The sequence below is a fragment of the Folsomia candida genome, unplaced genomic scaffold, assembly GCF_002217175.1.
Source record: "Folsomia candida strain VU population unplaced genomic scaffold, ASM221717v1 Fcan01_Sc004, whole genome shotgun sequence".
Classification (NCBI taxonomy): domain Eukaryota; kingdom Metazoa; phylum Arthropoda; class Collembola; order Entomobryomorpha; family Isotomidae; genus Folsomia; species Folsomia candida.
In genome coordinates this window covers 9,228,948-9,252,251 of record NW_019091196.1, presented here as the reverse complement: position 1 = coordinate 9,252,251, position 23,304 = coordinate 9,228,948, and the positions used below count along the sequence as shown (strand labels likewise).

The window sequence follows — 23,304 nt, the reverse complement described above, 5'->3', positions numbered from 1 at the left end:
ATATTTATAAAATATATAAGTTTTGTATTGGTGATGACATTTTATTAAGCATCCCGTGGTGCACTAAATACAACGCGTTGACAGTGACACAGCGATCATGGATCATGTCTAGCACGTCTACTAGTAGCAACATTGCGCTAAATGAATGAAATCATTACGATAACACGATTAGTATCTAGGTAACCCTTGGGTTTCTTCATGAGTGATAAAGTGTGAAGTAATCTTGTTCCGATAATACAATTCCCCTTTGGTATGACCCTCTCAAAAGTTTTGTCGAGATGCCTCCGAAGGCAACCCACCGTCCAAGATGAATTCACATATACGTATTTTTGTAATAATGTCTAAATGAAGAATCCCAGTTGCAGAAGCAAAATTTCAAAAATAATTCCTTCGCACAAGAATTATGAGTAGCTCTCTTCGCGAGAGTGAACCACCTCCGGGCCCCACAACCTCGAAATTTCTTGACTCTTCTCCACCTGAAAGTTTCGGCCTTGGCGATCAATTTAATGCTTCCGATGCAAACTCACTGACTTCAGTTGTGAGCGAAACTGCTGACAAAAGTTTACGACAAGACGAGTCTTATTTTTCAACCCCTCCGAGGTGCAAATCGAAATATACGGGTAATACTTTTAGGATAACAAGTGTAGAAAGATTGGCAGGGGCATAATTTAACCTGCCGAATAGAATGATGATAATTTGTGGGGATGGTATAAACATAGGGTCACGTTGGAAGCAGGAGAGGACCGCGGCGTGGCTGGCAGATATCCACCTTCTTTCCCTCCCAAAATATCTGCTTCCCATCGGGATTGTCCTCCTCGCCATGGGATTAGCCATCCTTCTAGTTTTCCCTCCGATTCCCACGGTCACAATCCCATACACGTTTTGCAACTCTACAGAACATCCGAATACGACTTGTGCAGACAAAATAAAGGAAAATCCCGAACTTAAATGCACATGTCGCAAATCTCATGAGCTTCGGAATGATTTTGTTGTGAGAATTTCTTAACTTCATGAATTTCTTTAAATCATGGTTGTAATCATTACTAAAACAATGTTCCTTTAGGGAACTGTGTACATGGATTACGAACTTGTTAAATTTCATCAAAACCAGCGAGATTACATTCTATCCGTGGATGATGAGCAATTACAAGGGCACATCTTTGACAAACAATGTCATGCAATTACTCCCAGCAGCATGTGCAGACCAAACCGTGAGTAGAGATTATCCACTGCAGATGTACATAAATAATCAGCACAAAAGCACTATTACTTGTTCAGGATTAAACAAATCTCGTCCCATCTACCCCTGTGGAAGGTACGCCAACTCATTATTTTCCGACGACATACAAATGTGGGCACCAGACGAGAAACTTATGGGTTGGAAACTAGCCCACGCATCAGGAAAGGCACGCATGAAAGACCTCATGTACATTCCTCCCTTGAATAAATCTTCTAAGTGCAAGCTAGCAGACTTGCAAAAGCAATTTAGCAAACCTATGAGTAAAAACAGACTAATAGTTGCCTATTCTAAATATTTACATATCATTGAACTAAAGGGTCATATCTAATAACAATTATGGTTACCTTCAGAATGGTCAGTAGCATTTTGGGATAAATTCATCAAAGAAGGAGGTGTCAGATCTGAAAGATTTATCCAATGGATGCGTCCAGCAGCGTTCTCCACGTTCAAAATTCCATACGCATATTACGAAGGTTCCAATATGTCGTGCAACCACAATTCCTCGTCCACGCAGGGGAAAAAGGGGATCTGTAGAGGAAACTATACATTCGAAATTCAATACCGTAAGATTCTTTAGTAATGATGAGGTAGTCTATTGCTTTACCTCTGGTGACTCAATATTTTTGGTAGGCTTCGACGCCGCGTCCTACAATGGGAGTAAGAACATTGTTTTAATTCAACGTTCCATCATAGACGATGTCAATCACTTTCTCTGCAAAATGTCAATATCCGTTGGAGCAATTGCGACTTGTTTTAGCCTCATTGCGTTAATTTTCCAGTGTCGAGAGAAGTAAGTATTTATAGACAAATGTTGCATCAAAGTGAAGAATAGTTTATGTACGTAATGCTGTTTTATCTATAGTGCTGCTGCCAAAAAGACTGAGCAAAAAAGTCGAAATCTTCAGAAAAGTTTACTTTCACTTGTTCCGCTAATTCCGCCACCACCACAGGAAAGGGCTAAGAATATGAGTCCACTTCCTCCCACGGAAGGAAATGTAGGCGCAACGGAAAGTCAAGTAACTCCAACATCCATCTTTTTTAGATAAGTGTTACGGTGACAAAAATTTGAACGACATTGGAAGAAATGACTATGAACCCTTTGTGGTTATCAATGACATGGGATATCAGTAGTATTTGAAAATCGCCCACAATAAATTAACTATAGGACCCGAACGAATATTTTACGACATTGATTTATTATCCACACGGACAACAGAGAAGTTTTCAAATGTAATGCATGTATGCAAGAGGAAAAACATCAATATGTAGAATAATCACAATTTGAAATATCCCATCATCGATTCACGGTTACGTACATTGGGGTTACTCCAAAATGTGATTTTACATGAAAGTATTTAATTATTACGTATTACATTTGCTCACTAATAAACATTGAGTACTACAACTAATCTTCAAAATCAATGGATCCATATCGTCAGAAAAAAAGAACAACCTGACCCCTGGAGGAAAAATTGTTATTGTAACAATAATGCAATATTTCGTAAAGGATTCTAAATATGCAGATTTCTTGTCGGTAGATGATACATAAATACAAGATAAGAATGTTGAATTATCAGTTGAAAGTGAAAATTATAAGGAATTTCACTTGCAATTGATTTGGAGAAAGTGTTGATATAAACAAGGTCCCTAAAAAGGGGAAATCTTAGTGAGGGAGTGCAATCACAACTAATAAATAAAATTAGATTGGAGAATTTTTGCATCACCGCTCTCGGTACCATTTTTACTGGATGCAGTATAAATTTTTCTTTGCATACGCATGAATTCTTAGTTTTATTGAATAAATTGAGGAAGGAATACATTTTTACTGTGTAGTGAACGAGAAGTGGGTTAAATTAACTGAGGTAGATATGTAAGATATAATGGCTAAATAATTATGAGCTACGTATTTGTTTAAAAAAATATACAAATTTCAATTTGATATATTAATTTGGCTACTCTATGCAAAATCATCGAACCTTTTGAGGGAGCAAGTGTTCTATTTAAACGATTAATGCTTCCAGTAAAAATGGTACCGAGAGCGGTGATGCAAAAATTCTCCAATCTAATTTTATTTATTAGTTGTGATTGCACTCCCTCACTAAGATTTCCCCTTTTTAGGGACCTTGTTTATTTATAACTTTTAATTGGGTGATTAGATTCTCCATTGGATGACTGCATTGCACTACCCCTTTTCAGTAGTTTGGCCCGGAATAATTTTATTGAATGCTGGGTGTTTAAAATTGAATAAATCCGTCATTTCTTAACCGATTTATATCATTTTGGTCAAAATGTCCGGCCTAGATTACTAAACACCAAAAGACCTGATCTGGAGGTGCAAAACCAACAACAACAATTTCACGCAGTTTACCAAGCATGTTACAGAAGCAACGATTAGTTGTGCTGTTTACAGTTTTGAATGCAATTTGTTTTCAATTTATTAGTCTTGCGTCGTTGTCAATGACAATGAGGGTATTCATTATTTCTTCGTATCCGTAGTATCGTAAAATAGTTTACGAAGAAAAAACAAGGGGTCAGGTTTAGTAAAAATCGTAAGCGTAGTAACGTGATTTTCGATGAGAAAATCTTACGACGCTTACAAAATCTCGTAAGCGTCGTAAGTTATTTTACGATACGAAGAATACTAAGGATACGAAGAAATAATGAATACCCTCAATGATTCGTAGCACGAGCAGGAATTTCTGAACTTCAAATTGGAATAACTAAGCCAATTCTTAACGGATTTTGATATATTTATACTTAAAATTTTCGGGATAAACTGCCCTACAATTCGTGGGTATCAAACTGTTGATAAAGTTTGCTAGTAACTAGCAATAATTACAAATGTGTTTCTAAGGCTACATTTTTGCCCATAATTCCGGTCAAGATCACGTAATCGCTTAGTCGGATCAGATCCCGTTTCTATATTATGTAACAATAATCGGTGCAAAATTTCATCAAAATCGGTTGAGAAATGACTGAGATATCGCAGATGGTCACTTTTTTGGGGTGGGTCAAATGCATACTTAGTAATTTTTTTCGTTGTTAGGTATTTGCCTCACTAAGAAAAATCCAGTAACTAACTATTTTGCGGTCCATTCCCATTATAGAAATTCATAAACATTCAACATTTTCACCAGTGTACTTATGCACAATTTACCAGTTATTACAGCTTGTCTAATTTTTGTCTAACACTTTATGGAAGTCATAATATTAGCGTGTGAATTCTTAATATTCAGCAATCACTTGCATTATATTTGAATGGTTCATATTGACTGACTAAAAATGGAATAGGAACAAAAATAATGTTCTAAAACCATGCCCAATTTGGCTTGAAGGTTCGTAATGATAACAATGAAGAGGACTTCAGCTTAACTAGAGATAATCGTAGACAGGATACTAATTAGCAAATAATATCGAGACGAATGAGTTTTGAAAACAGTAGGATAAATAAAATAGTGAGACTGGAATATGAAATTGGTTTCGTCATTGTCCTTATTATGCCGATGAACCATTTTCACTTGGTTTGACGTTATCAAGTCCAATGTTGGACAAGTCTTCCAATATTTTTATGGCAGCCTAGAATAGAATATCATCATGAATTAAATGTATGAAAATAAAAATGTGATCAATATGTATAACTTACCATGTTTTGCGATTCCTCCAAAGTGGCTCCGCAGCCATGAGCGACCTATAGATTAAATCGAGTTAATAAAATACTGCTACTTCAGGAGTTACTAAAAAAACGCTACCTGTGGTGGATTTGTCCCAATACTGACGACACTGAGAAACTCGTTTTTCTAAACAAATAAATAATTAACCATTTTAGACTGCATTATATATTATGTGCACATGTAGATGAATTACCTTTGGAAAGTCCGAATACGAAACTGACACATCCAGTAAATTGGCTAAGTAAGCCAACTTCTGTATCCCGTCCCTAAAAGTTGAATTCGAACTAGATGATGCAGATGAAGAAGCACCCAAAGTGTTCATCTTTTTCATTTCTTGTGCCATTGTAGAACTCTTGGTAGGACTTCCATCTGGCGAATCTGAATCATTTATTATTATTACTTTTCGTCTTCAAACTTTAAAGTAGATGCACATCACATTAGAAGAAAACAAACCTTTCTTTGTTAACAATTCACTACTGCTAAGAACCAGGATTCTGTCAAATAACGATTAATAAATTAATTAGGAGAAAGACAATCAGCAATTAATACCAATTTACCCTGGAATTCCAATTTGACGAGCCGACACTCCGCTATTGGAAAGAGATTTTGAATTTTCTTTTGACTTTGCGTTTTTCGACATTTCTCCACTAGTTTTTCCGCCTGACTTCTTTTCATGAGCACCATTGTTACTCTCGTTGCTAATACCGCTTGCATCATTGTCCTCGCTCTCATTTACTCCATATCCCATATCTGTGCATCAGTAAAATATATAAAAATTAATTACAAACAATTTTGAAGTTATGTATGAGTAATGAGTGCATGAAAATAACTAACCAATAAGCACCGCATCAGCCGCGGCTTTCTTTGCTGCCTAAAAATTACAATTATGAAATAATTAAGTTATAATTAATAATCTGATAAGAGAGGCTTTCTCCCGTACTTTTTTATTTGGACCAGTCCCTTGGGAAGAGTAAGGTCCAACGATCACTTCGATTGTAAACGAGGGTTTCTTCTTTCTGAGAGACCTTCGTTCCCTTTCTGACATTAATTTCAACGCAATCGGATCCTCGGGAAGGGCATTCACAGTGGACGAGTCATGAATCAAGTTAAACTCTGGTTCCTATAATTAATTGTAATGAGATGATAGCTACGGTAATTATTTTTTTTAATAAAATTCTACCTTGTACTTCCGAATGTGTGCAATTTGGATCAATCTGGAAATTGGAGATACAGAAACGGCTTTTTGCAGGTCTTTAACAACTGGAACACTAGATTTCTTTCTCGGACTCTTCTGTCGGAACAGCCCACGCTGTATCGCTTTTAAGGAAGTAGATTCAGGACCTTTTATGTAAATTGGCATTTCCAATAGTTTTTCAATCATGAGCTCGCTAGCCACCTAAAAACGACACATTGTAAAGTTAGTTGATTATACAGTTTTCTAGTTGAATATTTTCTCGTGGGTGCGATTTCCGGTTTCATCCCGGCAAACGGGGGGGACAAAATCCCGGAAATTTTAACATGGGCCTTATGGAAAAAGGTCCCTAAAAAAAAGGTCCTGCCCCCCGTCCGTCCCGGCGAACGCGTTCGTGCGTTTGCAAGGTTTTTCGCACCCACGTATTTTCTTATAATTGATATAATGGGAATAGCTTACTTTTTTTGCGGCTTGTTTAGTTGCTCCTTGACCTTCTGTTTTGTGTTCCTCCTCAGCCCCCAGACTACAGATAACGGTGAAAACCTTGCTATGGGGTGGACCTTCTTCGTTGATTACTTCAAAGTTAACAGCCAGGTCGCGTTTCATGGCCAATTCATGTACGACAGATATGGGACTTTTATTTTCCATGTTGACAGCCTCTTCACCTCCGGCGGCTCCTAGTTTTCTGGTTTCCTGTTTTACTTTCATCATGGCTTTCAGTGCGATCATCAATGCCTAGTAATAGTAAAGGTACACAATTTACAACAAAAATTGCTATCGTTAATTAATGGGCCTCCTCAGACAGTTCTCAAAAATTTCGCTTGCTTAGCTTGGTTAGAAATTTCGCTCGTGTTAGCGAAGGCACATCATCACCGTCACTCGAACACCCAATCAGAGCTCGCAATTCTAAGCGAGCGAAAATCTGGGGACGTGAGGCTCCGGAGTAAAGTTAGTATCGCGTCGTAAATTTTAAAATTCGCGCACAGTCTCACTTTGTCTCTCTCAAGCGAATCAAGCGAATTTTTTGAGATGTGCAGTGCATAGCTCGCAGGGAACCAGGGACCATTTTTTTTAGATGGTCCCTTGGGGACCAGGGACCATTATTTTGGATGATCCCTCGGGAACCAGCCACCAGGGACCAATTTATTGCGAGCTATGTGTCTAAGGAGCCCCAATTTTAATTTATTGTTAACATTTATGACTTACCAAGTTTTTCGCAGTGTTAAAATTTGGCCCCTCCGCAGAAAATATCCTCTCTCCCACGTGAACTGAAACGACGGAGGGAGAGTCTCCACGTTGGAATGGATTCATAATAGTTATTGGCCTTTGCGCAATGGAAACTGGTTCTTTTAATTCTTCAGCCAATGCAGTGAGTTGTAGAAGAGCCCAATTTGGCCGCTTTCCAGCGAACGGTCTCTTGGGTTGTGACCGAGAAGTTGGCCGTAGCAGCGTAGTTTTTTCAAGGGCTTCAATCGCCGCAGCATGCTGTGCCCGCTTAATGGAGGTTCCTTGGCCGACATAGTTTTCAGTTTGGCCTAGGTGAAGAGCAACCGTGAACGTGGGGTTATGCGGGGGTCCTGAAATTAAACAAATAGTATTATTACGTAATTATGTTGTAATTAGTGTAATTCATTATTTAAGTTACCTTTCTCTCCGACTAGTCTGTATTCCACAGTCAAATTATGAAATCGAGCAATGTCACTGACTTGAGAGACAGGCGTCTTATTGGGTTGAGTAGCAGAGCCCTTGATTAAAGAAACACACCTTATTTAAGTATTTTACTCTTGATGAACTATAGTACAACAAGCTTTACTTACAGTGCTGTTGGGATCTGTAATATCTTTGCGTCCTCCAGTGTTGTCGTTCTCTTTATTATTTTGTCCAGTCAATTCTAACTTATCAGCAGCGACATCACTACTATTTCCCAATTGTAGGTCTGACATTTTATCTCCGTCGTTATTAGCTTCTCCCCCTCCAGTCGAATTTACACCTGTCGGGCTCATAATTCCAGGAATGCTGTCACCCCTTTTGAAAATTCTATATTGGGGCGAAGGTTCCTGCACTAGCTGGGTTCTTGTTGATGACGAATTTGATGATGATCCTTGGCTTGAATTTCCGTTGTTTAGGTTGTTGTTATTGGGTCGAGACTTGTTCAAATTATGGTTGGCATTGTTGTTTCTTCCTGCTCCTATTCCTAAATAAGCACCACCCCTTCCAGCACTCAAACTACTACTGTTTGTGTCAGATCGCAACGGGAAATTGAAATGATTTGGTGGAGTTGGATTAAGAAAACTCGTCGGATTTACTCCACGTCTAATTAAGGAATGTGGGAAAACTGGAGTTGAGAAGTTGTACTGCAAATGTTGTTGAGAGCTATTTCCACCACCACCACCGTTAATATTGTTGACCAATGGATTGTGTTGTTGCCGTCCTCCAGAAGAAAAGTTGAATTTTGATGAGTTTCCGTTTCCAATTTGTTGATGCCGATTTGTGGTGCCTCCAAGGGAAAAGTGGTCCATTTAGTTAAGAAAAATAAATTAGTCGGGAAAAGAAATGACGAAATAGATCTGGAAGTACATGGTAAAATAGACATTAGCACAGACTAGACGATACACCAATACTAATCCTTTGTTATTAGTAATAACTTATTACCTTATTATTAATAAATTGTAGTCAGAAATTCCCGTCAACACAATAAGTCATATACTGATATTTACAAAGAATACAAAACTCCAATCTTCTTCAATTTTGGGATTCCGACTTGACTAGCTGGACTGGCTGTATTCTGTATTATATTATGTGCAATACAAAAGCATTAGAAATTATTGACTAATAAACCGAAATAAAGATTTAAGATTTCATATCTTACATATTGTCCAATCAAATCAACCAAGATGCCGAAGAAGGGAGCAGGAACAAGACGAGGCGAGGACCGCGATACCCTTCTTGACCTACGCCACAACTTTCCCTTTCTACCTCGGTTGATTTGATTCGAACGTGATGGAAAGTCACGGGCTAACTTGACGTCGCCAACGTCGCAAGATTTCTTTCACGAATGGGGGGATAATGGGTGACGGGGTGGCTGAATAAATAACAAAAATCAGCAATAATTAGTATCTTTAATTAACTTAATCAATATCAGTGACAATACCTACTTTCTCAATTTCTTCCTACCACAATTTGTAGTAGTAAGAAATTAATTGTAGTCTACAATGGAAAATGAAATGACAAACCTATCAACGTAAAGTCAATCAAAACATTCTACCTGATTAGTTAAAGATAATTATTCCTAAAAATTTGATCACACTATGTAGGTCTAGATTTCAATTGATTTAAAAAATAAATATTCTTAATTATTTCATCACTTACCGAAGTTAGATATACCGACCGAGGACCGACTTCTTCTGCTGTGATGAAGTGAATGAGCAGCAGCAGCAAGAGCTCACTACAAGACGGAGCAAGAAGAAACGAGTTGTCGTGTCGTACTTTTTCTTCTGCTTTCTCCACCATCATTCCGATCGAATCCATCACCAATTCCGAGATTTCTCCGAATTTATCATCCAAAAATGTGGCTTTTTATGACAGCGAGATACAACTTGGGCATTCATAAAATAACGCATGCAATACCATCTCAATTTTACAATCTCATTTATTTTATATGATTGTAGTTTTTTGCATTTATTTTCCAGACACCCATTCATTATATTATTCATTGATCAATTTCAACTTCATAAAAATACATTTGCATAAGGGATATTGTATAATTATATACATTTCTGAATTTTGGCCATCATTGTAAAAGGAACTTAGTGCTACAACAAAAGTTGGATTACGCTGAGTAACTGTAGATTATTTTATTATCATTCATTTTATGCAGACAAGATCACTTCAAATTTGCGTAGTAGTTGTAATAGTTGAGTAGTTGAGATTGACAGCAGTATATCACGTTTAATACATAACATTTAAAAATTAAGGTACTATTATTGTTATATTTGACTATTGTTTGATAAAGGTATTCATTCAATTCTTGTAAGCATTGTAAATCAGACTGATTGGTCGAAATGGTGAAACGTCATGGAGAAAATGGTTGCGATTTTTTCCTCGGAAGTTTAGGTTATGAAAGGGTTGGGGGACCTGGAAGGAGTTGAAGTTTGACGTGTTGGCCAAGGATCATGAGACACTGTTTTGAAATCTGTAATAATATTATTCGTTATATATTTTCTACCCGACTTAAAAATATATATATACATTAATATTTGCATACCGGAAATATGTCCAAAATCAAATGAGTCAACTTTTTCATTTTTAGTAGGCCAAAGTGAACAGTGACATCCGTGAGAGGGATTTGATCTGCCCGATATCCTCGAATTTTTAGTTTTTGCAATTCTGAAATAAATTTAGTAAAGTTTGCTTTATAGTTTTAAACACAATCTAGATTAACAAAAACTTGTAATTACGTGTAAGATCTCTAATTGACGGCTCACGACACATCGTTTCTGGTATCTCTGTAGACGAGAAGTCACATTGTCGTAACAGTCGGATGCATAAATCTGCAGGAAGACCACAAAATGCAGCGTCCACCTTTCCCATCCTATCTGGTCCTCTATACCCCCAGAATTCTCTACAGAAGCTGATTTCGAGATCTTCAAGAAACGTCATTTCACAAAACAGGATGGATAATGCTGTCGGAGTATTAAGAACAACGCTGAGTCGTTTTAACTTTGGAAAACATTTGGTAATTCGATGAAGGATGAACAAGTCTTTTTCATTTATTTCACAAAGAAATTCAACATCCACCACACTTTGGGATTGTCCCTGGTCAACGAGAACGTTTTTTAACCAGTCTTCATCTTGGTAGATCCAGTAGAAAAGAATTTCAACAGATTTTAGTTTTGGAAGTGCTCTCTCAAACTTGAAGGACGGAATTTTCGGTTTCCCCTCGACCTTGAGAAATGATAAGTGTCGTAATTCTGGTAATTCCATACCTGCTTGGAATGGGGCTTCGATAAATTCCAAATTTTGCAACGACTTGCTTTGACTTTTGAGAAAACTTTCAATCACTTTTGTACTCATTCCGATTTTTTGAAAATCAATAATCAAACTCTCGAGTTGCAACTCTCTACCTTCAAGTAAGGTAATGACGTTATCATTAATCAGCATGTTTAATTTGAGATGTTTGCACGTTTTTGAAATCTTCGTAGCAATCACAGTTCCAAATTTTTGCATTATTTTTATCTGATCATCGCTTTGCATTGATGGATCGGCAGAGACTAGACGGAAATCGCAGGTTTTCAAGTTGGTTGAAATATCCAGCAATCCTGCAAGGTAATCAACCATTTCTTCTTGTAAATTATTGTAAAAGACGCAAATGTGAAACGATATAGTTGAAACGTTGGACAAGTCATATCTTCTGATGTTTTTGGGAAACTTGAGGTCTGATGGGTTGTGCGATGAAAACTCCAATGTCTTCATCCACGGGACACATATTCGGAACAGCTCGTTGAAAATTTTATCAAACCCGTAATGACCCTGGTAGGGTTTATAAACAACAAAACCACCACTGAACTTGAACTTGTCAAATAACATGTCCGAGCAGTTTTGCATCACTTGAATAAACTTTGATGTTTTTCTGTTAAAATCATTTTCAAAGCAGATTCGTCCATACGTGGTGCGATACTTTTTTGTTGCGATATAATTCCACTTTTTGCACACCAGACGAAACTGTTTCACGGAGGTCATCATGTCGGAAGAGTAATCAAGCACTTTCTCAACCACCTAAAATTAAAAGAAATATTGAGATGAATACGTGTTACATTTCGAAATTTAAATTAATCAGAGTATTTATTATTCAAAATATTTATAAAATAGTGCTTACGTGGTCAATGAACATGGGATGTGGTGCTAGTGGTGCATCATGATGTGTTCCGGAAACTTTTCGTCTTCGTTTCAAACATGGTTGTTCCATCGCCAAAGAACCCTTTTTACTTGTGAAGACTTCTTGTTCCTATACAAAAATACCAATTAAAATCCTCATTAATTACAAAGGATCGTTATTGTATCTCTTATTTACAATTACTTACCTGTAATCGTTGACACAAAAATTCGTCCGACTCCCAGAATCCTTCGGACTTTTTCTCATGCTCATTATCCTCTTTCTTCATGGAAGACATTGTCGGTTTAAAAATTCACACTTCTTAATGTTAACTGACGGAAGTAATGATAACAATTAATTAGTAGTATCGGGTAGCAATAACAATTAAGTAAATTTTTCTTTGTTGGAACATCTTCTTCTTCTGCTAATCATCTCACTCGCTCCCGTCCCACACACACAGCTTTTCCTTTTCAGCAGATGAGGCTTCAATGTCTTCAAACGAAAGAAGTAATGTGGCCTGAAAGAAAGAAAGAAAAAACATTAAATTAGCAAATTGTATTTCTGCTCAATTTGTTCAATACGCAATAAAATTATGCAAGAAGACGAGATTTTAACATAAAATTCCAAAACGGGACAAGATGTACGTAAAAATTTTACTCAGTTACCCATCAGTAATGATCAGAATTTATCAAGGTCGAGCTTGGTAAATAAGAGTCTCGTGTAAAGGTAAACTTTCCGTGTTTAAAGGTGTTGACACACTAGGCGTTTTCATCACCATAAAATTACAAACTCTGAATGAGAATCCAGGTGAAATAAATATAAATCTCTCCACTCCACGACAAACCTAAGTCATCCTCCTTCTTCTTCGCAGAGACAAGACGCAAACACGATTAATCTTTTTACTAATCCTAAGCATCCTTAATATGAATGAGAAAGATTAGGCTGGTTGGTTGTTAAATTAAATTGTGAAGTCAAGCCAAAGCAATTCCAAAAGTGGTCAGAGTGGGTTCAAGTTCAAGTTTAACCAGGGTATGCGTGGGTGCGCCTTCAGTTTAGTAGCTCCTTCTTAAATTACACAACACAGTAAGCTGAAATGATGATACTATTGTTGCAGGAATAAATAAAGTTAATGCACATTAAATATACCTGTGCTAGATTTTCCGCAAAGAAAAACCGCAACGATTTTTATGTCAGCTAACAAATTGGATTGGATAGATTGAAAATCAACGCGATGACATGACATGAGCGACATGGACTCCCAACCAATGTACGAGACAAATTGTCTCATTATCAATAACTTACAAGAAAAACAAGCAAAACAACATAACTAATTTAACTAACGAAACCTTTCGTAAAAACAAAAACAGTAATATCAATTCGCACTTACCACAATTTATTGAGTTGTGTTCTTCTCTCAGTTCTCTCATCAATCCAGATCACGTAAACAATTCGGGTAGACGTCGGCTTTATATTTGCAATTTAATTTCACTAAATTTGAATTCAATAAAAATAATTCTCAGTCTCCTCAGCCTCGTGTGCATCGTGTTTTGCTGCAGATTGGATTGTGTTGACATTTTTTTCTTTTCTCCTCGATCCACACTCAAACGGGTGCGGTAATGGTAAACACAGACAGATGGATTATTGTGCAAAAACCAGATTTCGCAATTACTGCTCATACATTTTCTATTTTTCCCGATTTTCCTTATAATAAATTAGGAAGTTTGAGTTTCTATTTTCAAGATGTCCACATGACATGTAAGATTCAGGTAAGTAGTGTGTTATTTTATCATGATTTGATTGATTGACAGGCATTTAAATTAAATTATAAATAAAACAGGTGTGTCCGTCAGGAGCGAATTGGTTTACGATTCCAAAGTCCAAAGAACGGTTTATTAAGTAGGTAAGTATTTGTTTCATTGCATATTACAGAATTTTGGCGACAAATTTTACATAGGTAGAACTGAGATTCGAGAAAATCTGTTTAATATTTCTTAATTCCGGTTATCATCAAGTAGTATAAATAGAGCAGCCCTCTCATGACTCTCTAGCGATAATGTATTTTTATGCCGATTGCGGACTGACGATTGTACTTATTTTGCTGAACAAAGCTGGACTGAGCTTGTTAAAAACTATAACCGAATGATTCTTGAATAATTTCACAGGTCGATTACTCCTTGTGGTAACGGTATCCACCCGAAATGGCTCAAAGACAAACAAAGAGTAACACCCTTCCCACCAGGAGTGATAACGAGGTCGAAATTAGGAGAGAGTTGGGCGATTGGAAGCGTGTTCTTGAATTGCTGGAATCTACCAAAGGGAAAGGAACCACGAATGCGGAACCCTTGATGAATTTCTTGTACGGTGAATCACGTCTCGAACAATGGTTGGAGGAACATCAGCCAACGGAAAAATATATTTCAAAGGCGAGATCAACGCTAATCGATGTTAAAAAAACGATTCTCCTCTGTCTCAGTCAAACCGGCGATCAGGTAGAATTTAATTAATATTGAAAAATGTAGTTCACTATGTAGTTGTATCTAATTATGCTTCATAATGAATACTAGTCCGGACTGCGAACAGATGCACACATTCTTCTCGCAAAAATCAATTATGCGTCCGCCCTATTCGAAGAAACCTTAGAAGAATTAGAAAAGTCAAAGGTATACATACCAGCAAATTAGTTGTAAATTACTGAGTCCGCACTAAATAATTATTTTTATTCCAAAGTTTGAACAGATTGACGCTGTTGCCCAAACCGTTCGAAATTTACAGTTGATGGCTGAAGCAAATGCAATGAAAGCCCATTGTATCGAGAAAGTTGGACGGTCCTGGAAAGGCTGCAACGGGATGAGTGAAGCGGAAAGGAAAAAGGAATCAACTCGACTCTATCTGAAATCGGCAGACCTGGCGATTGCTCATTTTCAACAATTGGAGAAAGTTGCTCAACAAACTAGTACGCCGACGTCTTCCACTGCGCCGCCACCACCGATGGCAACAAGTCCAAGTCCAAACCCCTTGTCGAACCATCCCACTCTAGAAAAAAAGAGGGCTTCCTCCCTCCTCGATTACGCAATCAGGAGAGGACCCACCCTACTCTTGGAAGATGGCCGTTCAGAAGAAGCCGTAAAAAGAATACATTGGATGCTTCGGTCACAAGAGAGTCAGTTATTCGCTCCGATTCGGTTAATCCTTAGCCGTCGCCTTGTCGAAGTATTACTTCGCTTGAAATGGAATCCGTCTTCTCTTCCAACAATCAGTGTTGACACGCTACGGCCCAAGTATCACGTCGGTGCTAAAATATTTGACCCTGCGAATGTGTGGGAAGAAGTTTTCCTGGTGCTTCTACTGGCTGAAGGGATGGTTGTGAGGGATGGTGTGCTCAATCAAGCTCCAGAGTTTGCTAAAGCGAGAAAGTTGGCAAATTTGAACGCTGCATCAGTTTTTAATCTGCTCGCATTAACGGCAGCTCGATGGGGGCAATATTCGCTCGTAAATGAGTCGATGGATAAAGCGCTGAAATTCTCGTTCGAAGAACCCCACCTATGGAAGCAGTATGGATTGTCGTTCCATGCTAGTGGACACATCACGAGAAGAAGCATTGCAACACTTGTGGAAGCTTATAAATTGAATCCAAAATGCACTAGCTTACTCCTCATGGCTGCGAAGGAACAATTTACGAGGTTGAATGTAAAATCTGGTCTTGATTTTGTTCATCAAGCGAAAAAGAAGGAAGAGGATTGGAAGCAGAAATTGGCATCCAGAGTTTTACTGTACGAAGGCATCGGATACTTTCTCCAGTCATTTGAAAAATTCATGCACCAGCAGCGATGTGAAAGATTGGATGCTTCCTTAGGAGTCATGCATGAGTAGGAAAACCATTGTTTTCTAATAATAAAATTGTATGATTAATTATGTAATTCTTGATATTGCTGACCCATAGGGCATCAGAACTAGATCCACATGACTATTTAACGCTTCATTGGCTTGCGAGAATAAATGCGTGGAAGGGGAGCACGAATGAAGCGTTTGCAGTTGCGATCCGAGCACTTCGAGTATTTCCATTTCATCTTCCAACTCTCCAACTTGTCGTCCTCCTGTTATCTGCGCAAAAGAGTTATTCCGATGGATTAGCTATCGTTGAGGAAACTTTGGACGAATATCCTGAACATTTGGGATTTCTCCAACTTAAAGCTGCTCTAGAAGAGAAGATTTTGGGACCAGAGGTGACATTCTATTACTCAAACTAAATTCCATTGAAAATAATACTGTTTAAAAGTCATAACTATATAAATATATAAAATGGGACACTTACTTATTTACAGGTTGCTCTTGGAACTTTAAAGCAAATGTTGGTAATTTGGAAGAAATTGTTTGACGACGGCAACTTCCCATTGAGATGTGACAGCCCAGACTCAAGATATCCAGGGGGTGGAATGGGAACCTTGCAGCTTCCGTCACCAACCGACAAAGAATCTGTTTGTGAGTCCAAAATCTTTTCTTACATTTACCTGATTTTTACATTGTCGGGATGACGAGATTTATATGAATTTTTTGTTTGATTAAGCTGCAGCATCGTTTAGAGCTGCACCATCCATGACCGGATCCTCCACTAATACGGCTACATTGACTGGAGGGTTCAGAGGTTAGACTTTTATTATTTATTCCAAAATGTCAAATGTTTAAATCGTTTTTTATATGTTTCGGGAAATAATTTGCTATATTTCATGTTTAACTTTCCATGATAAAACTAATAAGCATAATTATTTTCATAGCTGATGCTGCTCTTTCTGAAATTGCCTCGTCAATTTCTATCCACGTAAGAACTGCACTTTTATGTAGCTAAGACAAATCATCCATGTTATTAAAATTTTGCTCTTTTGCAGAATTCCGTACTGCATTCCACTACACAAAGTGAATTGGCATGGGCCGCTCAAATCAATATCTGGCTCATGATTACTGATATTTATTTAAAACTTGACCAGCCCAATCAAGCAGTGTCATCGCTGGATGAAGCTTCTCAGATTTCTTACACCCATCCCGATGTCCTTTACTATGTTAGTTTTCGAATTATTGAAAAAAATTATGCATATATTTTTAAACATACATGTAATCAATTGTATAATTCCTTAGCGTGGCCAGGTTGCTGAATATTGTAAAGAATATTCTGAAGCAAGAATTGCCTACGAAAGCGCAATTGCTGTTCGTCCTACTCATATTCGAGCTCTGCAAAGTTTGGCCCTGATGCAACATTACTTTGGATCACATCGTCTTGCTGAGAAAACTCTTCAAGACGCCCTCAAACTCGATCCGTACGAACACCACACTTGGTACAACTTGGGGAAAGTGTTGGAAGCTCTGGGCGAATGCTCAGAAGCTGGTGACTGTATGGCCACCGCTCTAGAAATTGAAGCCATCGCTCCCATCCTTCCATATTCAATAATCCCAGTGTGCTTCGAGTGAGTAATAGTCACAAAGTGTTAAATCATTATTATGAAAATGTTCATTCATTGCAGTATTTTCCACTAAAGTTCCGAAACTATTCTTACCTCTCTGCTACATATAATGACAGTAGTCAGTATTTAGCTTGTTCAAATGTCACGTTTGACCGAATTATATATCATGTTATATTTATTATGCGACATATATCATATCATAATTTATGGTATCGGTATATCTGAATAAATTGAGCCTGAATTTTATTGACATAATTAAATTACTTCTCTTACTGTTATTTGTCTTTCACTCAAATATTTTGAACCGAACCCTTAACATTTGACATTTCTGGCATGAATCGATGAGAGCATTCACAATTGTATTCGTTAAGTAGTTTAGGAAGAAAAACAAAGGGGTCAAGCTTTGTAAAAATCCTAAGTATTTGACAAAATCTTCGCTAAAATCCCGTGCCAGTCGTAACCTATTTTGCTATGCGAATTACATTAAGGAATCACCCCCAATGTATTCTTATTGAAGACTCGGTTTCTTATTGTTTTGTCACCTTCCTCGGGCCAGACTTTGAACCTATTTTATCTTCGCAGTAATTTAAACCGGTTTATTAAACAATATTTCCCTATTATGTATCAATCTATACAAAAAGTTACCCTACCTGTAGTCAACAAACCTGATTTTTTTCTCATCTTCCTTCGCAAACAATAATTTGACAACAACACGATTCCCTGCGATAAAAACCGGACAATTATATAACTCACATTTTCCAAGTTTTCTATAAAAACCTATAATTCATGATTTACTAATATTAATTACTGTATTATTAATTAAGTAGTTGATGAGAACGGGAGGCAACATGAGACGCTATTAAACGACTGACTCGCGTAAATATTATTCCGCACGTGATGCTGCGCATTATTTTAGCACTGCCATTCTTCCTATTGTCTGAGAGTGTTTAGTATGTTTTTGTTAATAAAGGTCAAGCATCCTACTATAGATTTTATGTGTCTAGCTATTATAAAATCTCGAAATGGGTTTGTATATAAATTAACCCATTATTATATTTCTCTCCCACAATAATCTTAAATTTTCCAATTTCTCTACCTCCTAAAAACACATAAACAGTTTTATAGTTTTATCTTTACACCACACCACAACTTCCACACATTAAAACATTAATAGCCTTAAGTTGATTGAAAAATAGATGAGAGTACATGAACCTGTATCTCATGCTTCGGATAGGGCACCTCTGCCCATTTAGCAAAACTGCATGTGTATAGAAGCAAATGTGCATTCATTCATCAATATCATTATTAGACAGCAAATTGTAAATACACGAGAGTATAATACGACGCAACAAGTTAAGTTTAATGCACTTGTTCTTTTCCTTTACGAGATCTGAGTCTGTTTTGTACTGGTAAAATAATAATGTTGTTTCTTCTTTCCGTTTACATATGTATGTACAAATGGATGGATGGCTATTCTGGCAGAGGAATTTCCTATGACTTTTAGTCCACTTTTCTATTCATCTGCCGTCGCAGGCCTGTTACTTGGCTCAGTTTAGCTTTAGCCTTTGCAGTTATTAGACTGTCCACATATAATAAAATATAGTGCATATTACGTACAATTTCGCATGTTACATTGAAGAAGCAAATGTAACATGGTGTTTGATTTTACATGCTACATACACATTTTTTGCAGGGTGAGTGGTTTACAAGATAAATAGAAAGTGTCATCCTAATCGGAAAGTCAGTTGCTTAAATTTGAGTACAGATTTGCACAGCGAATCGACTTCCGTGTTGTCAAAATATTCGCAGATCTTCGCAGTTTATCGGGTCGTGTGTACATGCTTTATTGAAGGAGAGAGAGAGAATTTTTGCGTACAATAGTCCACTGCTAATACGTAAGTATTCATGTTTTTTTGTAAGATTTATATTTCTAAAAGGTGGCCAGTTTTAAAATTACGTCGTATTTTGAGAATCTGTCGAATCTGAATCGAAACCAAAGTGAGACATGGAATAAATAAATACGTCGTGCTCGTGTTGCTTTTAGTGGAACGGAGTCTCATCATGTTGTACATTGTACTTACATAAATAGATAGTAAATTTCCGCTTTGCAAAATTTGTGGTACATTCTCACTAGAAAAACAACAACATGATCTCTTAGCAATGTTTATGTGCACTACGAACGAACGAGATCAAGGGCTGTTTTGAGATGTGAGAGGTTTGACACGCATTTAATTCAATGTAATCAACTTAACCTCCGGATGCTGTGTATCACAATCATAGCGTATTATTATTTAGGAAAGGAGACAGGGTTATATTTATTTGGGATGGAAGACATTGTATTGTGGGTACAAAACGAGAGTCCATTCTTTATTAGAGTTACAATGCCAGTGTACTTATGCCAAAATCATGCAGAAACTATTGATTTTAATTGTTGGTTGCAAATATGATAGAATTTAATTGGATTGGAATAGAATATTCAGCTATTCTGAATGGACTTTAAATCTAGTTTAATCTAGATTTTACTGTAAAATCTTATAATATTATCCTGATTATTATATTAGACGTCAGTAACATTAGAGTGCAAAAAAGTGCATACCTAAGTAGTAAGTTGGATTTCTGTTACTAATAAACTTATTTTTACCAGTTTGTTGTTCTATCTGAGGATGAGTTTTCATGCAAAATCCTGACATGTAAAACACAGTTAGGTACATAAGTCTTAAGCAAACAAAGCTCCCTATTTCCGACACGTGTAATTTTTTGCGACTGGAATTCGTACTCGTCAAAACAGACCTAACAAAACAGCAACAAATTCTTAATGAGGAAGGATGAGTCGCATATTACTGATATTTTTATCCTCCTGGCATAGCTTTTCCAAAATATTGCCCTTGATACAATTTTCTGTATGTTTGTATAAACAATACGTAAACACAGCAAAAATTTTGTGTGTAAAGTGACACAAAAAATATAAGAACAACTTTGGATTTTAATGAGTTAGGTACACCGGTAGGTAAACTGGTGTAATATTTTGGGTAGCACATGCCCAATGTTCACTCGTGGGCTTGTGAATTTTCTCACATAAATTTCGAGTTGTACATATTTTGATCGTATCTGTTCCTGCACACTGGAGAAAATTGAGTGTGTTTTTCACTTTCAGAACTGGATTGAAGTAGCAAATGTCTGATAGTAAGTAGTTCTAAATCTAGTGAGTCATTTTTCTTATCTTTTTAGCAAGTTGCTCAAGCAAGGAAGTTCGTAGAAATACCAGCAAAAAATGACTGCTGAGGTCACTTTTACATAGTCTCACTTGCTAAAGAAATAATGCTGTCTGCCTCTTTGCATTTTTTCTACTTTTTATATAAAATTTTAAAATACCCAAATTTTGCAAAGGATAATTTTGTGTACATATATTTACTTTCACAACCAGTAATTTTAAATATGTAGTTAGGTCATGCGAGTCAGATGAGACGTCCTTTACACTGCCAGGAAATTATATATTTTCCCATGAATGTGACTTTCTTATTATTAGATTTGACCTTAACGTGAAATCCGATAAAAAAACTGGAGTTACATAAACTGTCGTGATAACGCTTAACGCATATTATACGGCACAGCACAGGTGCATGCCGGTATTTTTATGTATTTTTTGCATGCCACACACGCGGATTGGTCAGATAATATGAGTAGTTTTGGTTTTGATTAGTTCAATTATCGTTAAAAATTGCAATTATTTTACACACAATGTTTCTAACTAGCATTTTCAATTTTAGTTTAAAAACTGGAGTTGGAACATTATCTTCTCCATTGGAAGTGGAAACCAACGAGCTCGAACAGGATTGATTTTTTACCTTTTTAGACGTAATTACCAAGTAAATCAAATCAAAAGTTTTAAAGAGCTTTTGTATTTGTAAATCTACAAACATGACCATGTCGGCTGAAATGAAATTCCAACCACATCCTCTTCTAATGGACCATGTAAATATTATTTTTTGACCAACTTTTTTGCACCCACTGCTCAATTATTGCATGATTAATTGATTTGCCTTTATTGTTAGGTGGTGGAGAATATTCTTCTGTCAATGGACTCTGATTTGTTGGGGCACTATTGCAAAATATTCCGTCTAGTTTGCAAAGATTGGACGAGAATTGCGACCAGAGTTTACAAAGCAAAACGAGGTAGAATAGTTTTTAAGCGGAATTTCATTGGAAAAGTCTCTGGCCTTTTTATCCGAGTGATGAAAACAAGTTCCAATATCCCATTCCAAAACTTCAAATTTTGCTCGGACTCGTATGATGATGAATACTTTACTGAACTCTTGCACGTCTGTGGGGGGTCAATTTCCGTTCTCGACCTTAACATCGTGAACCCATGCAATCTCAAATTTCCAAAGGAATTTCCCGACCTGGTGCTGGGTCGTTTGCGAAAACTCATCTTCCACGTGAGACTCGACTGCTTTGAAGTCGTGCAAACTGAAATGGCGTCCCTTTTGGAAACATTATTCAGGATATCTCCGAAATTAGAAATCCTTGACCTTAAAGTCCTCCGCGGTGTGTCTCGTACAGTACGAAATACGCAAATGAGTCTGACCGCTCTTACGAAGTTTGGCGAAGTTTTATCCACCCAGCTGCCCGACGGGGTGCGAGATCTCAAGTTGCACATTACCATAAATGACTCCCAGTTGAGAGAGCTTAACAAAAGAAGGCTGAACCTGCGACGGTTGGACGTTTACTTTCAGCAATCCGAACTATCTACAGAGGCTTTACAAGAATTTTTTGAAAAATGTGGACCTCGACTGATTAACTGTAAAGTGCTGGGTAATCAATTTATCACGCAGAAGGTTCAATTTCCAGTATTTCCCTGTCTCGAGTATTTATCTGCGCTTGGACGTGCACCAAAGTATTTGGAATATGCAAAATTATTCCCATCCCTGCAAAGATTAGAAATTTGTCTTTGGGACAGTTTCGACGATATATTTCCACCAAATTGCTACTCAACTACGTTGCAGCATATCATATTTCCATACCAAGTCGGATCCCCTGCAATTTTTCAACGGATGGGAAACTGCTTTCCGAATTTGAGGAAACTGACGCAAGTAGTTGTAACCTCGTCGGAAGCACTAGTTTCGATTTTCAAGTCTCTTAAAACCCTGCAAATGCTAGACATTTGTTTTGGGTACGATTTCCAAACGTCGGTCTCCCTTGATACACTTTTCACAGGGATTAGCGATTGTTCCGTCCTCGTCAAGTATAGCGAAGAACAAGTCCAGGCAGAGATTGGGCGATATAATGTCGACTCCATCCGTAATTTAAAAGGTATGAGTGCCATTTAAAGACCTATTTTTGCGAAATATGCAAATATATTTGTAGAGTTAATAAATGTGCATGTTTTCGCAGAACTTCGATACCTCAGCATTATGGCTGCACCGTTGACAATGCCATCAACCGCAAGAATCACTGATATCAGCGTGTATTACGGGTTACTCCAGATGAAAAATCTGTCCATAGTTAAATTGGATTACTTTCCGGTACGATATAAAATTCGAAATAGATATTTTCATACTGCGTAATAATAATGTTGCTAAATATAACGTAGACTTATTTTGTTTGATTTATACAGATTTCTATTCCTTGTCTGGAAGTACTTCGAAAAAGGGTCAATTTGCAGCGACCAGTTTAGAATAAGAAACTACATAAATTATTAATCATTAGTAATATGTGATTGTACATATCGATCGACTGAGATATTCATGACGAGCTTTCACCTCACATTTCGTTTCGTTTGTTTTTCAATAGTTGAAATTTTTGTATTTATTATTTTATAATCAATTTTTATAACATTTGTTGTAAAAGTAAATGTACGTGTAATTTTCACGATTTTT

General features: G+C 37.1%; 5 protein-coding genes across 17 annotated transcripts; 3 read left to right on the top strand and 2 right to left on the bottom strand.

Annotated features, from left to right (window-relative positions):
- Positions 1–68: 68 nt before the first annotated feature.
- LOC110849100 (cell cycle control protein 50A) lies at positions 69–2,417 on the top strand. Its single transcript, XM_022096475.2, has 7 exons — positions 69–620; positions 720–991; positions 1,064–1,211; positions 1,279–1,500; positions 1,591–1,803; positions 1,871–2,030; positions 2,103–2,417. The coding sequence occupies exons 1-7, from the start codon at positions 404–406 to the stop codon at positions 2,284–2,286; spliced, it is 1,416 nt and encodes a 471-aa protein (XP_021952167.2). The 5' UTR covers positions 69–403; the 3' UTR covers positions 2,287–2,417.
- LOC110848542 (maternal effect protein staufen) lies at positions 2,418–9,614 on the bottom strand. Of its 10 annotated transcripts, none has more exons than XM_035851102.1 (18): positions 9,473–9,614; positions 8,973–9,185; positions 8,756–8,888; positions 7,921–8,670; positions 7,749–7,848; positions 7,310–7,680; positions 6,563–6,838; positions 6,092–6,307; positions 5,852–6,031; positions 5,746–5,782; positions 5,469–5,661; positions 5,365–5,405; positions 5,105–5,289; positions 4,990–5,037; positions 4,884–4,928; positions 4,238–4,816; positions 3,340–3,466; positions 2,418–2,887 (listed from the first exon to the last, which is right to left on the bottom strand). In XM_035851102.1, exons 4-16 carry the CDS (start codon positions 8,620–8,622, stop codon positions 4,736–4,738), a joined length of 2,475 nt encoding a protein of 824 aa, XP_035706995.1. In that variant the 5' UTR covers positions 8,623–8,670; positions 8,756–8,888; positions 8,973–9,185; positions 9,473–9,614; the 3' UTR covers positions 2,418–2,887; positions 3,340–3,466; positions 4,238–4,735. The 10 variants fall into 10 exon arrangements, with proteins under 10 accessions (XP_035706995.1, XP_035706996.1, XP_035706998.1 ...); XM_035851103.1 differs by having other exon boundaries at positions 4,264–4,816; XM_035851105.1 differs by lacking the exon at positions 3,340–3,466 and having other exon boundaries at positions 2,418–2,767; positions 4,398–4,816.
- Positions 9,615–9,760: 146 nt separating this feature from the next.
- Positions 9,761–13,515, bottom strand: LOC110848325. 2 transcript variants are annotated; one of them, XM_022095511.2, is made up of 6 exons: positions 13,363–13,515; positions 12,184–12,492; positions 11,979–12,107; positions 10,561–11,878; positions 10,368–10,489; positions 9,761–10,295 (listed from the first exon to the last, which is right to left on the bottom strand). In XM_022095511.2, exons 2-6 carry the CDS (start codon positions 12,271–12,273, stop codon positions 10,218–10,220), a joined length of 1,737 nt encoding a protein of 578 aa, XP_021951203.1. In that variant the 5' UTR covers positions 12,274–12,492; positions 13,363–13,515; the 3' UTR covers positions 9,761–10,217. The 2 variants fall into 2 exon arrangements, with proteins under 2 accessions (XP_021951203.1, XP_021951204.1); XM_022095512.2 differs by lacking the exon at positions 13,363–13,515 and adding an exon at positions 12,641–12,826.
- Positions 13,516–13,532: 17 nt separating this feature from the next.
- Positions 13,533–17,688, top strand: LOC110848324 (tetratricopeptide repeat protein 7B). Of its 3 annotated transcripts, none has more exons than XM_035851101.1 (11): positions 13,533–13,741; positions 13,813–13,871; positions 14,138–14,464; positions 14,540–14,635; positions 14,703–15,841; positions 15,916–16,198; positions 16,298–16,454; positions 16,540–16,617; positions 16,748–16,791; positions 16,859–17,029; positions 17,106–17,688. In XM_035851101.1, exons 3-11 carry the CDS (start codon positions 14,174–14,176, stop codon positions 17,433–17,435), a joined length of 2,589 nt encoding a protein of 862 aa, XP_035706994.1. In that variant the 5' UTR covers positions 13,533–13,741; positions 13,813–13,871; positions 14,138–14,173; the 3' UTR covers positions 17,436–17,688. The 3 variants fall into 3 exon arrangements, with proteins under 3 accessions (XP_035706994.1, XP_021951202.1, XP_021951201.1); XM_022095510.2 differs by having other exon boundaries at positions 13,813–13,875; positions 16,546–16,617; XM_022095509.2 differs by having other exon boundaries at positions 13,813–13,875.
- Positions 17,689–18,842: 1,154 nt separating this feature from the next.
- LOC110848445 lies at positions 18,843–23,299 on the top strand. The gene is made up of 6 exons (XM_022095669.2): positions 18,843–19,122; positions 19,194–19,323; positions 21,196–21,400; positions 21,481–22,738; positions 22,820–22,950; positions 23,043–23,299. Exons 3-6 carry the CDS (start codon positions 21,347–21,349, stop codon positions 23,100–23,102), a joined length of 1,503 nt encoding a protein of 500 aa, XP_021951361.1. The 5' UTR covers positions 18,843–19,122; positions 19,194–19,323; positions 21,196–21,346; the 3' UTR covers positions 23,103–23,299.
- Positions 23,300–23,304: the final 5 nt, after the last annotated feature.

Bases quoted from the DNA above. Each gene is read 5' to 3' on its own strand.
- LOC110849100 (XM_022096475.2), top strand. From the start codon at position 404: ATGAGTAGCTCTCTTCGCGAGAGTGAACCACCTCCGGGCCCCACAACC. The intron at 992-1,063 runs GTGAGAATTTCT...ATGTTCCTTTAG, and splicing joins AGCTTCGGAATGATTTTGTT to GGAACTGTGTACATGGATTA. The intron at 1,212-1,278 runs GTGAGTAGAGAT...TTACTTGTTCAG, and splicing joins CAGCATGTGCAGACCAAACC to GATTAAACAAATCTCGTCCC.
- LOC110848542 (XM_035851102.1), bottom strand. From the start codon at position 8,622: ATGGACCACTTTTCCCTTGGAGGCACCACAAATCGGCATCAACAAATT. The intron at 6,032-6,091 runs GTAGAATTTTAT...AATTAATTATAG, and splicing joins CACACATTCGGAAGTACAAG to GAACCAGAGTTTAACTTGAT. The intron at 5,783-5,851 runs GTACGGGAGAAA...TGTAATTTTTAG, and splicing joins GGACTGGTCCAAATAAAAAA to GCAGCAAAGAAAGCCGCGGC.
- LOC110848325 (XM_022095511.2), bottom strand. From the start codon at position 12,273: ATGTCTTCCATGAAGAAAGAGGATAATGAGCATGAGAAAAAGTCCGAA. The intron at 12,108-12,183 runs GTAAGTAATTGT...ATTTTTGTATAG, and splicing joins TTTTGTGTCAACGATTACAG to GAACAAGAAGTCTTCACAAG. The intron at 10,296-10,367 runs GTATGCAAATAT...ATATTATTACAG, and splicing joins TGATTTTGGACATATTTCCG to ATTTCAAAACAGTGTCTCAT.
- LOC110848324 (XM_035851101.1), top strand. From the start codon at position 14,174: ATGGCTCAAAGACAAACAAAGAGTAACACCCTTCCCACCAGGAGTGAT. The intron at 16,199-16,297 runs GTGACATTCTAT...ACTTATTTACAG, and splicing joins AGAAGATTTTGGGACCAGAG to GTTGCTCTTGGAACTTTAAA. The intron at 17,030-17,105 runs GTTAGTTTTCGA...ATAATTCCTTAG, and splicing joins ATCCCGATGTCCTTTACTAT to CGTGGCCAGGTTGCTGAATA.
- LOC110848445 (XM_022095669.2), top strand. From the start codon at position 21,347: ATGACCATGTCGGCTGAAATGAAATTCCAACCACATCCTCTTCTAATG. The intron at 22,739-22,819 runs GTATGAGTGCCA...ATGTTTTCGCAG, and splicing joins CTCCATCCGTAATTTAAAAG to AACTTCGATACCTCAGCATT. The intron at 22,951-23,042 runs GTACGATATAAA...TGATTTATACAG, and splicing joins TTAAATTGGATTACTTTCCG to ATTTCTATTCCTTGTCTGGA.